Raw genomic sequence first — 11351 nt, forward strand, 5'->3', positions numbered from 1 at the left:
CTACTGGGTCAAAATACAAATGGATCAACCAAATCAACATTAACCTTGCTTACAAAGCCAAATCTCCAATTCTATAAAACATGATAGGAGCAGCACTTTTCCGCTCTCAGCCCATTGAATTTGAATAGGAGGTATTCGGGCCTGTGTGTGGGCCACAGGGCTCCTGAATGGAGTTTGAATCTACTAGATGCTTCGCTGCTGTTTTGTGCCAGTGGCAGAGTGACACTGGGCAGCTTTGTGAGTGTGAATGAAGTCCAGATGCTTAGGTAACCTTTTGGCACTTTGAAGTGGATTCCAGTTGAGACAACTGCGAGGCGTGGAGCAGGTATACATGTATATGTGCTTGAGTGCGAAACTAGACGGAGAGAGAGTGTGAGAGAGAGGGTGAGAGGAGGACGAGAGAGAGAGAGACATGAGACAGGGATAGGCTGCTGGTTCCTGCAACTAGAAGGGAGTGATTTAATAATTGTCTCATCCTCTCTCCTTCAACTCGAATCATACATCTCTCTTCAGGATAAATATTTTTGAGATGTCTTTTTTATTGGCAGCTCTTGACAAACTGACTTATTTTTTGTCTCTGATAGCCTTTTGTGTCAGTCTGTCTTATAGCTGGCTGAAATGAATGCTGACTCCTCTTATCTGATCTGAGTTTGGAAAATGTATACACTTGTTTGCATTTTCAGCTGATTGCATGTGGATTGAGACAGCTTTTTAGTTTGGGGTGCACCTTTGATATGCCTCAGCTCAAGATGCTTTGGAAGCTGACCACTCAAAGTATGTTTGTTATTTTAGAAATTACAATAACTGACATAGAGGGAGTTTATGTATTAATGAGATACATAACATTAAAATATTGTGATTTGCTGTTTGTGCAGAATGAACCAGTAAATTCTTCAGAAGTGGTTATGTTTCACATTTGTGAATGTAAGTAAAGTGAGTCTGCTTTACTGTGTGCAGGTGTTACTAGTGAAAAACTGACCCCTACGACAAAAAGAGGATGGCAAAACACAGTGTGATGAGGGTATGTCACATTCTGCTGTTGGCACTTTGCATCTATGCCAGTGAAGACTTTGACTGGACCAAGAATGAAAAAGGATCATTTTACTATGGCACATTTCCTTCAGGTATATCTATCTGTTACAAATTTTCAATGAGTGCGCAAAAAGAAAACGCTCCTCATGCTTTCAGCACTAGGTTAAAATAAATCACACTGACCAGAGCTGTTGTCTATCCTGTCTAAATGAAATAACACAGTTTGTATGCATTCATTTTCAGGATTCTCTTGGGGTGCAGGCAGCTCAGCATATCAAACAGAAGGAGCATGGGACAGAGATGGAAAAGGAAAGAGCATCTGGGATGTGTTCTCCCATAAGAAAGGGAAAATTCACCTGAATGACACTGGTGACACATCCTGTGAAGGCTACTACAAAGTCAAGGTACTATGATTTACTGATGACATTTATAAACATCCAAAATGCGCAAATATGCAGGTGGAAGCTTTAGTTCTAAGATATTTTTCAATGTACTTTTTAGGATGATATCTCATTGATGTATGACATGAAGCTGAACCACTATCTCTTTTCCATCTCCTGGCCAAGAATTCTGCCCAGTGGCATTAAGAGTAAGTAATATGAACAGGAGCAAATTAAATAATATAGTTCTCTTTTAATATCTTCCAGAACTCATTACCTAAAAGTTTCTCTGATTTTATTTTAGCTGAGTACATCAATGAAAAAGGGATAGAGTACTATGATAAACTGATCAATGTGCTTCTGGAGAACAGAATCACACCGATTGTGACACTCTACCACTGGGACTTACCACAGGTAAAATAAATTGCCACAGAAAAAGACAATGACACTGAATTGTCTCAAACACAGAACTCAGAATGGCAAAGTATACAACTATTTAAAAACTAAGGATCTAATGTCTTACCTGATTGAATTTTTCAAAATCGCGTGCAGGTTCTGGAGGAAAAATATGGAGGATGGCAAAATGCAAGTATGGTCAACTACTATAATGATTTCGCCAACCTGTGCTTTGAGAGATTTGGCAACCAAGTCAAATACTGGATCACCTTCAACAATCCTTGGGTAGGAACTGTAAAAAAAAAAAAAAAAAGGATCCACTATTGCAACTCTACTTTGGAAATGTCCAGTAAACATTTTTATTTAAATGTTACTGCGGTGTTCTAGATTTGCTTTATCTATAAAATACTCATTATTAGAAGTAAATTGATGTTCATTCTGATTTTTTGATGATAACAACAATTGCTTATTACTTTGACTTCAGCATAATGAGTTTAATTATCTGGTTTAAAATGCACTCTCACACCATACTGATGAAAAGACCAGCATGAATTTCTATGCAGATTAGTGTTGGTTTAGCTGGTCTAGCCATGTTATTCACCACCAAAACGTAGCTATAGTTAAAGGAGTAGTTCACCCAAAAAAATGAATGTTCTCTCATTTATTCACTCTCATGCCATCCCAGATGTGTTTGACTTTCTTTATTCTGCAGAACACAAACAAAGATTTTTAGAAGAACATCTCAGCACTGTAGGTCCATACAATGCAAGTGAATGGTGGCCAAAACTTTGAAGCTAAAAAAGCATATAAAGGCAGCATAAAAGTAATCCAAACGACTCTAGTGGTTAAATTCATATCATCAGAAGAGATATGATACATGTGTGTGAGAAATAGATCAATAACTTATGTCCACTCTTACTATAAAATGTCCTCGCTACCCAGCGAGGGGCGATATGCACAAAGAATGTAAGTTGCCAAAAACAAAATAAGAAGAATGTGAAAGTGGAGATTTATAGTAAAAAAAGGACTTAAATATTGATCTGTTTCACAACCACACCTATCATCTTGCTTCTGAAGATATTGATTAAATCACTGGAGTCATATGAATTACTTTTGGCAAATGTTTTGGTCCCCATTCACTTGCATTGAATGGACCTAAAGAGCTGAGATATTTTTCAAAAAATCTTAATTTGTGTTCTGCAGATGAAAGAAATTCAAACACATCTGGGATGTCATGAGGGTGAGTAAATAATGTGAGAATTTTCATTTTGGGTGAACTTGTTACGGTTCGAGGTGAGTTTGCCGGTTTGTTCCATTTGTGTTTGCGTTCTCTTCATGTGTTTCAGGTGCTGCTGGCTCGCGGAATCAGCATTGATCATGCCAACATTCAGCGGGCAAGCGGCATCTGATCGTGATTTGTTTTCTGCCTATATTTACCCAACTCTGTTTCGTGTTCATTGCTAGATTGTTGTTGTGTGTTTACTTACTCACCACTCTCTCTGCCCTAGTCGGTCCTGTTACATGTTTTCTATATTGTTTGCCAGTCTTCACCATAGTGCCTGGATTGTGGTTACCATTCTGTTGGTCGCATCGCTCACGTTGACGCTTCACCTGAGTATTCCTCATCAGTAACCTCTGTACGCTGGATCTGCTCTTCACACTAAAACGATGCACATAAACCTAAAAACACTCTATCCTCCAGAGGATTCCTCACGGATCTGCACTCCAAACTACCACAACACACACAAGCCTACAAATATGCTCTCCATCTCCATGCTGCAGTTGGTGCAGGGTTCCCCTGACCCTTCGCCAGTAGGGAGTTTTGTTGGGTCGCCACCAGACCTCCGCCTCCAACAGCGCCATTGAGATTATGACGTCCCAGCTTGCAGAGCTCATGTCACTGGTTCAACAACTTCACCAACTTCGGCCGTGAAGCGAGTTCCACACACTCTCTGCATCCTGTGAATAGAATGATCGAGCGCAGGGGGATCAATTCCTGCATGGGTTATCTGATAACATCCAGGATGAAATGTATGCCTTTCACCCCCCTCCTGTTTTGATGACCTGGTGGATCTGGCCATTAGAGTGGGACAGCACCTGATGCTGCCGACATCATTCTCCACATCCCAAGCTAGCTGACCATCACCACCACCCCACTCCTGCTGCCGGACTCTGCCTCTACTGTGCTGGTGCCGGTCACATCTCTACAAAATGGCCAGCAAAAACCAATACTCATAGGTAGGAAGGGGGTTGCTGGCGAGCGCAACTCTACTGAGCAAAACCCCTGCACTACGGACTCTGACCAGCCATTCTGTCTTGGTGGTCTCTGTAGCAGAGGGGAATTTCCTGGATGTCGCCATGGCTTTCTGATGGCGGATTCCGGTGGTCAAGCTGGACGAGCCATCATGCATGGGTCGAGCCATCATGGCATGCTCCATCAACAGCACGACCCTGGTCATTATCACCCATTCCGCCGAACCGTTCACCCTCATCTCCGGTAACCATTTAGAACATCTGTCCTTCCTCCTGGTCCAGTCTCCATCTGCACCGGTGGTGCTAGTGCATCCATGGTTGTTAATGCACAATCCTCACATTGAATGGTCAAACAATTCTGTTCTTGCCTGGAGTCTGTTTAGTCTCTCTCATTGTCTTAACTCTGCGGTCTCTCCTGTCCAGTCCTGTGTTTCTTTTTAGCATGAACCGGCAGATTTATCCAGAGTACCTGTGGCATACCATGATCTGAGGGCGGTTTTCAGTCGGTCCCGTGCTTTGACCCTTCCTCCTAAAAATCCATACAATTGCTCATCCGTCCTTCCTCTTTTCCTGCAGGGTTCTTCTTCGTGGAGAAAAAGGACAGCTCGCTTAGATCATGAATAGATAATCAGGGGCTGAATGACATCACGATGAAGAATCATTATCCTTTGCCGTTGATGTCTTCAGCTTTCAAACTCTTGCAGGGAGTGTCCGTCTTTACAAAGTTTTCACCTATGCAATGCTTATCACCTTGTTCTGTTCAGGGAAGGGGATGAGTGGAAGACAGCTTTTAACACCCATAAGAGGCTCTTTGAATATTCGGTCATGCCTTTCGGATTGGTAAATGCCCCTGCTGTATTCCAGGGGCTCATGAATGATGTGCTTCGGGACATTGTTGACCGATTTGTGTTTGTTTAATTAAATTATATTCTGATCTTCTCCAAGAATATCAAAGACCATGTTCAGCACGTCAGGGGTGTGATTCAGTGACTGCAAGAGGTCCCGCCCGTGCATGCATTTATTCAACGGTGCTGTCACACATAGCAGATAGCCAGAGTAGCCCTTCTCTGGACTGGCACATGCATTAAGAAGTCAGCGGACTGTCACGGGTGTAAACCCCCAGATTACGTCTGCAGGTAGAAGGTCTGGTTGTCTTCTAAGGACATCCCACTCTGACTCCCCTCTTGTAAACAGAGGCCCAAATTAGTCTGATCTTTACCCATCGAGAAGGTCATTATATCAGCAGCCATGCCACCCTGTAGCTCAAGACCTCTTGCCTACTGAAGCTAAGCAGGTTTGTGCCTGGCCAGTACCAGGATGGGAGACCTCATTGGGAAAACTAAGGTTGCTGCTGGAACAGGTGTTAGGGAGGCCATCAGGGGGTGCTCACCCTGCACCCTGCACCCTGCAGTCTGTGTGGATCCTAATGCCCCAGTATAGTGATGGGGACACTATACTGTAAAAAGGCACTATCCCTCGGATGAGACATTACACCAAAGGTCCTGACTCCAAGGGCACCCCTCGTAAAATATTAGGGGTTTAACCCCAGTGTCCTGGCCAAATTCCCCCCATTGGCCCTTCTCAATCATGGCCTCCTAATAATCCCCATCCATAAATTTGCTCTATAACTCTACTCTCTCCTCACCACCAATAGCTAGTGTGTGGTGAGTGTACTGGCAAACTATGGCTGCTGTTGCATCATCACTGTGTAAAGCACTTTGAGTGTAGTGTCTGAAAAAGCACTATTCATTCTACTACATTCATTCATTAACCCGGTGGAGGTCCATCTCACATTGCCCCCCTTCCTCAGTACTGTCATGGTCTCGGTGAGTCTGCCAGTTTGCTCCATTTGAGTTTACTTTCTCTTCATGTGTTCAGGTGCTGCTAGCTCACAGAATCAGCGTTTCCATGGGAATGCTGATCATGCCAACTTTCAGTGGATGAGCAGCACCTGATAGTGATTTGATTTCTGCCTATATTTAGCCCACTGTTTCATGTTCATTGCTAGATTGTTGTTGTGTGTTTAGTTACTCACCACTCTCTCTCTGCCCTAGTCGGCCATGTTGTGTGTTTTCTATATTGGTTGCCAGTCTTCATGAATTGTGGCTACCATCCTGTTAGTCGCATCACTCGCCTTGACGCTTCACTCGAGTATTCCTCATGGGCTACCTCTCTACAGTGGATCTGTTCTTCACACTACCACGATGCACACAAACCTACTAACACACTCTCTATCTCATTTGGTGCTGGGTTCCCCTGTGTCACCAACTCTGCTGTGTTTTATATTCAATTAATTGTGTTATCTTGCCTCCGCACTTGGAGCTCTGGTCTCATCATTCTGACAGAACTATTCCTTTAAGATTGCTAAAATGCATGGTAGGACACCAGCACCCCATGCTGGTACTAGCTTTGCTGGTCCAATGTTTAAAGTAAAGATCCCATGTTTCCAGTCTATTGCAGTGGAGGGTTATGAAACTGGGGAACATGCTCCTGGTCTGAAGCTGCGAGGTACTGGTGCCTATAATGCTGCCCACAACATTATTAAGGTAATCAAAATCAAAAAGTTTATAATAACCATTAATGACCTGCAAATTCCACATGATCCACAAGAATTAATAATATGCTAGTTTATCAATGGAATCCACTGACATTTGCAGTAGTATAATCTAAACAAAAGCCAAGAAAAATTCCAATTCAGAAAATTGAGGCTTATTTTCACCCTCTGTTATGCTGACAGGCTCATGCTAAGGTCTGGCACACATATGATGTTCAGTGGCGAAACAAGCAGAAAGGTAGACAAATTTAAGATATTTAACTCAGCTTTTGCCTTTTCAAGGTAAACAGTTCCAATCTGGTATAAGTGTTTCGTAAATTTCAGGTATGGTAGGCATCTCCCTGTCGGCTGACTGGGGAGAACCTGTAGATGTCACCAATCAGCGAGATATAGAAGCAGCCGAAAGATATGTTCAGTTCTACCTGGGCTGGTTTGCCATGCCACTCTTTAATGGAGACTATCCTCAAGTAATGAAAGACTACATAGGCAAGTAGTAAACCACAAAATATAAATACAAACCCAAGCAAACTAAAATAAATTGCCACTTGCTTTACGTTCTACAACGTTACGTTGATTGTAAATTGAAGAGCATTTGGCATGCCCATTTAGTTGGGGTAGTGGGCAATTGGCCAACGCATATTGCTCTGTTTTATTTCTGCAGGTAGGAAGAGTGCCCAGCAGGGCCTGAGTAGCTCTCGTTTGCCTACTTTCAGCCCTCAGGAGAAAAGTTTTATCAGAGGTACCTGTGACTTCCTGGGCATCGGCCACTTCACCACTCGCTACATCACACAGAAGAATTTCCCCTTCAACCGTGGAAACAGTTACTTCACTGACCGTGACCTTGCTGAGCTAGTGGACCCACGCTGGCCTGACCCTGGATCAGAGTGGCTCTACTCTGTGCCATGGGGCTTCCGGCGTCTGCTCAACTTTGTGAAGGTACTACAGGGAATTAATCACTGTTTTCTGCAACAACAAAAAAAATGTCTGGGCAAGTAAAAAAAAAAAAAAAGAGTTTGGTTAGGAAAACTGTTTTGTAATAATTACTTCCAAAAGATCACCAGTAGTCTGAACAAGAATTTAAAATGTGGGCCTTTTGTGGCAAATTGGCTTTTTTATTCTTAGACACAGTATGGAGACCCCACAATATACGTGACAGGAAATGGTGTATCGGAGAAGATGATGTGCACAGATCTTTGTGATGACTGGAGAATGCAGTACTTCAGGGATTATGTCAATGAAATGCTCAAAGGTCTGATTCAATAAAGAAACCTATTGCTTCTTTGTTTTATTACATAAATTAATATCAGTATTTTAGATTTGATTGTATAAATTTACCCACTTGAACTGATTCACAAAAACATTATGTCTCCTGATTCAAAAAAACTTTCTGTCCTTGTTAGAGTCAGTTGTCCTTTGTCTTTTAAGACTGTAGTGTACACCTTGGTATGAAATCTAAAATGATTTTTTTGGCCAATTTTTTTTTCAAGCATCGTATAGACTTCTGTCCTCAAAACAATGATTGACTGACATGTTTCTAGAGAAAGCTGTTTCTTTTTTTGCTATTTTTGTCCTAATATTGACCTTAAGACATGCCAGTCTATTGCATACTGTGGCAAATCAAAAACAAACACAAAGACAATGTTAATCTTCATTTAATGAACCGAATTGCTTTCAACTGTGTTTGATGTACCGGCAAGTGATTTTCTAGGACCAAATTAGCAATTTAACATGATTACTCAAGAATAAGTTGTTGGAGTGGTACCTGCTGGAAATGGGGCCTGTCTAGATTTGATCAAAAATTATTTTTTTCAAATAGTGATGGTGCTGTTTTTACATCGGTAATGTCCTGTCTATACTTTGTGATCAGTTGTGTGACACTTTGGTTTACATTTACATTTAAACATTTGGCAGACACATTTATCCAAAGTTTTATCTTACAGTGCACTTATTACAGAGACAATTCCCCTGGAGCAATGTGCATTGCTCAAGGACACAATGGTGGTGGCTGGTGGGATTGACCCAGTAACCTTCTGATTACCAGTTATGTGCTTTTGCCCACTAAGCCACCACCACTGAACTACATCTATCCGATTTCTGTATGGGTGTGACTGCCAAAAACTGCATCCAAATGCAAAAAGGCCTAACCCTAAAGCTTCTTGCTCTTCATCTTTTTGCAAATTAAAGCCTATCCAAGTACTAAGTGGAACCTTCTGTTTTTTTCATTCAGCGGTTAAAGATGGAGTGAATGTGAAAGGTTACACGGCTTGGTCATTGATGGACAAGTTTGAATGGGACGAGGGCTACTCTGAGAGATTTGGCCTGTACTATGTGGACTTTGGAAGCAAAAATAAACCACGCTACCCAAAAGCTTCAGTTCAGTACTATAAACGCATCATCAGCTCTAATGGTTTCCCTAATCAGAAAGAGGTATGGCTTTGTGATTTATGCAGTGATATAACCATATCCATATTTTTTGTGACCTTAGAAAACATTAAACTTTACTCCATCTAAAGAGTCTAAACATCTTGTTATAACCTATGTCTCAAATACAATTTTTATTAAAGTTTTATGTATAATGTTTATCACAGATTGAAAGCTGGAAGAGAAAGGCAATGGAAACATGCACCTCAAGTAACCAGCTCCTTGCGGCAGGTAAGTGAACTGTAGCTAACTTCACTCACCATTGGGCAGCACAGCCAGTTGTGATCTAGCTGGGGCAAATAAAAGAAAATTCTTTCTCAAATCACTTTGTCCATTTATAATCAAGCGCAAAACAGATAAGTTTCTAATGGGAATTTTCTTTTGTTTGCCCTTCCAGCTAGAAGAAAATCCAAGGAAAATAAGGAACATGCTGGCATGCCAAAGGTTTGGCCTGTGCATGATGAAGTTTAGGTACAGGGTTGACATTTTGCTATTCTGGGGGGTTGGTATTTGCTGTTTCATGCAACTTTACACTTTGCCTGAACATATCCTGTATTGGTTTTTTCACTGATCTGCTTGTGTTTTTTCTCAGATCCATTGATCAGACACATGGAGATGGTCACAGAGATTGTCGTTCCCACTGTCTGCACTCTCTGCATTCTCCTCAGTGCAGTTTTGCTCATGTTTCTGCTGAGAACACGAATATAAAACTGACTGCTTTTGGGCAATACAATTCCGAGTCAACAACCTACTAATGATAATGAACACACTGCATATAAGATCAGCATGCATGAGAGCTATGATTTCAATAAAGTTTGAAACCCTGCAGTTCATTTATTTTTGTATTTAAATGTGTCTACCTTATCTTGGCAAGTATCCAGCTATGTGCGAAATGGAATGAGTTGTGTATGCTGTTGTGTTTGAGTGTGGTTTCTGGTGCAAAACTGCTGCTAAAGTGTAGCTCTAATATTTGGTGTTGTCTGCTCAGATTCACAAACACTGTGTGTGTGTGTGTGTGTGTGTGTGTGTGTGTGTGTGTGTGTGTGTGTGTGTGTGTGTGTGTGTGTGTGTGTGTGTGTGTGTGTGTGTGTGGTTTATGAGGACAATTTTTTTAGGTTACAAACTGGTAATTACAAGGGTATTATGCTATAAATATAGTCTATGAAGACATTTCTAGTGTCCCCATAATTTAAATAGCTTAAAAAACATATAACGATGTTTTATTGAAAATGTAAAAATGCAGGAAGTTTTTTTGTGAGGGTTATGTTTAGGGGTTATGTTAGGTTTAGGGGATAGAATATATAGTTTGTACTGTATAAAAATCATTATGTCTATGGAAAGTCCTCATAATGATAGGTAGACCAACGTGTGTGTGTGTGTGTGTGTGTGTGTGTGTGTTTATCACTTTGTGGGGACCAAATGTCCCCATAAGGATAGTAAAACCTGAAATTCTGGACCTTGTGGGGACATTTTGTCAGTCCCCATGAGGAAAACAGCTTATAAATCATACTAAATTATGTTTTTTGAAAATGTATAAATGCAGAAAGTTTTTTGTGAGGGTTAGGTTTAGGGGTAGGGTTAGGTTTAGGGGATAGAATATAAAGTTTGTACAAAATAAAAACCATTATGTCAATGGAAAGTCCCCATAAAACATGGAAACACAACATCTGTGTGAAGATTAATCCGTTCATAACTCATATTCAGTAAGCACAAAAGACTGGATTAATATTCAGTTGTAAATAAAATTACGTCATTATTTGGACTTAGTATCCAGCTATGTGCGAAACGTTTGTGTGTACACATTGCTCTGAGCATAGCCTTACCATAACCAACACCATCTCAAAGCAAAAGGCCATGTATAAGTGGATGCACCCTCGCTCTAAACATTGGCACATGATTGACTTCATCATTGTGAGGCGTAGTGACATCAAGGATGTTCACATCACCCGTGCCATGAGGAGTGCAGATTGCTGGACTGACCATCGTATGATTGTGGCCATGCTCCGTATGAAAGTGCGTCCCCCTCTGTGGTTGCAAAAGCCCAACAAAAAGAAGCTAAATTGCAACCGCTTGGGAAGCAAAGAAGCCAGAAGTGAGTTCTGATGCCTCTTAGTCGAGAAACTAAGCGAGCTGGAACTTTTCTGAACCCAGAAAACACCATGGAACAACAGTGGACCTATAACAGATCTGCGCGCTAAGATGCAGCAGCCCAATCCATCGGCCATAAGAGAAGGAACCACCAAGACTGGTTTGACAATAACTCAAACACCATCCACAACTTGCTTAAGGACTTGCACAAAGCACATCAGGCAACT

At 41.4% G+C, this 11351-nt stretch overlaps 1 protein-coding gene across 5 annotated transcripts; it reads left to right on the forward strand.

The window, feature by feature from the left end:
* Window positions 1-173: 173 nt before the first annotated feature.
* LOC127649027 (lactase-like protein) lies at window positions 174-9859 on the forward strand. Of its 5 annotated transcripts, none has more exons than XM_052133919.1 (15): window positions 286-325; window positions 684-774; window positions 958-1124; window positions 1276-1436; window positions 1534-1621; window positions 1717-1826; window positions 1965-2093; window positions 6512-6607; window positions 6799-6853; window positions 6940-7105; window positions 7281-7551; window positions 7738-7864; window positions 8843-9042; window positions 9204-9267; window positions 9629-9859. In XM_052133919.1, exons 3-15 carry the CDS (start codon window positions 998-1000, stop codon window positions 9742-9744), a joined length of 1710 nt encoding a protein of 569 aa, XP_051989879.1. In that variant the 5' UTR covers window positions 286-325; window positions 684-774; window positions 958-997; the 3' UTR covers window positions 9745-9859. The 5 variants fall into 5 exon arrangements, with proteins under 5 accessions (XP_051989887.1, XP_051989879.1, XP_051989896.1 ...); XM_052133936.1 differs by lacking the exon at window positions 286-325 and adding an exon at window positions 9434-9507 and having other exon boundaries at window positions 346-774; window positions 9629-9776; XM_052133927.1 differs by lacking the exon at window positions 684-774 and having other exon boundaries at window positions 174-325.
* The last annotated feature ends 1492 nt before the right edge of the window (window positions 9860-11351 follow it).

The sequence above is a fragment of the Xyrauchen texanus genome, chromosome 1 (genome assembly GCF_025860055.1).
Source record: "Xyrauchen texanus isolate HMW12.3.18 chromosome 1, RBS_HiC_50CHRs, whole genome shotgun sequence".
Classification (NCBI taxonomy): Eukaryota; Metazoa; Chordata; class Actinopteri; order Cypriniformes; family Catostomidae; genus Xyrauchen; species Xyrauchen texanus.

Coding starts and splice junctions, on each gene's coding strand:
- LOC127649027 (XM_052133927.1), top strand. CDS start 998: ATGGCAAAACACAGTGTGATGAGGGTATGTCACATTCTGCTGTTGGCA. Junction 6,854..6,939: donor GTGGCGAAACAAGCAGAAAG/GTAGACAAATTT, acceptor CGTAAATTTCAG/GTATGGTAGGCATCTCCCTG. Junction 7,106..7,280: donor ATGAAAGACTACATAGGCAA/GTAGTAAACCAC, acceptor TTCTGCAGGTAG/GAAGAGTGCCCAGCAGGGCC.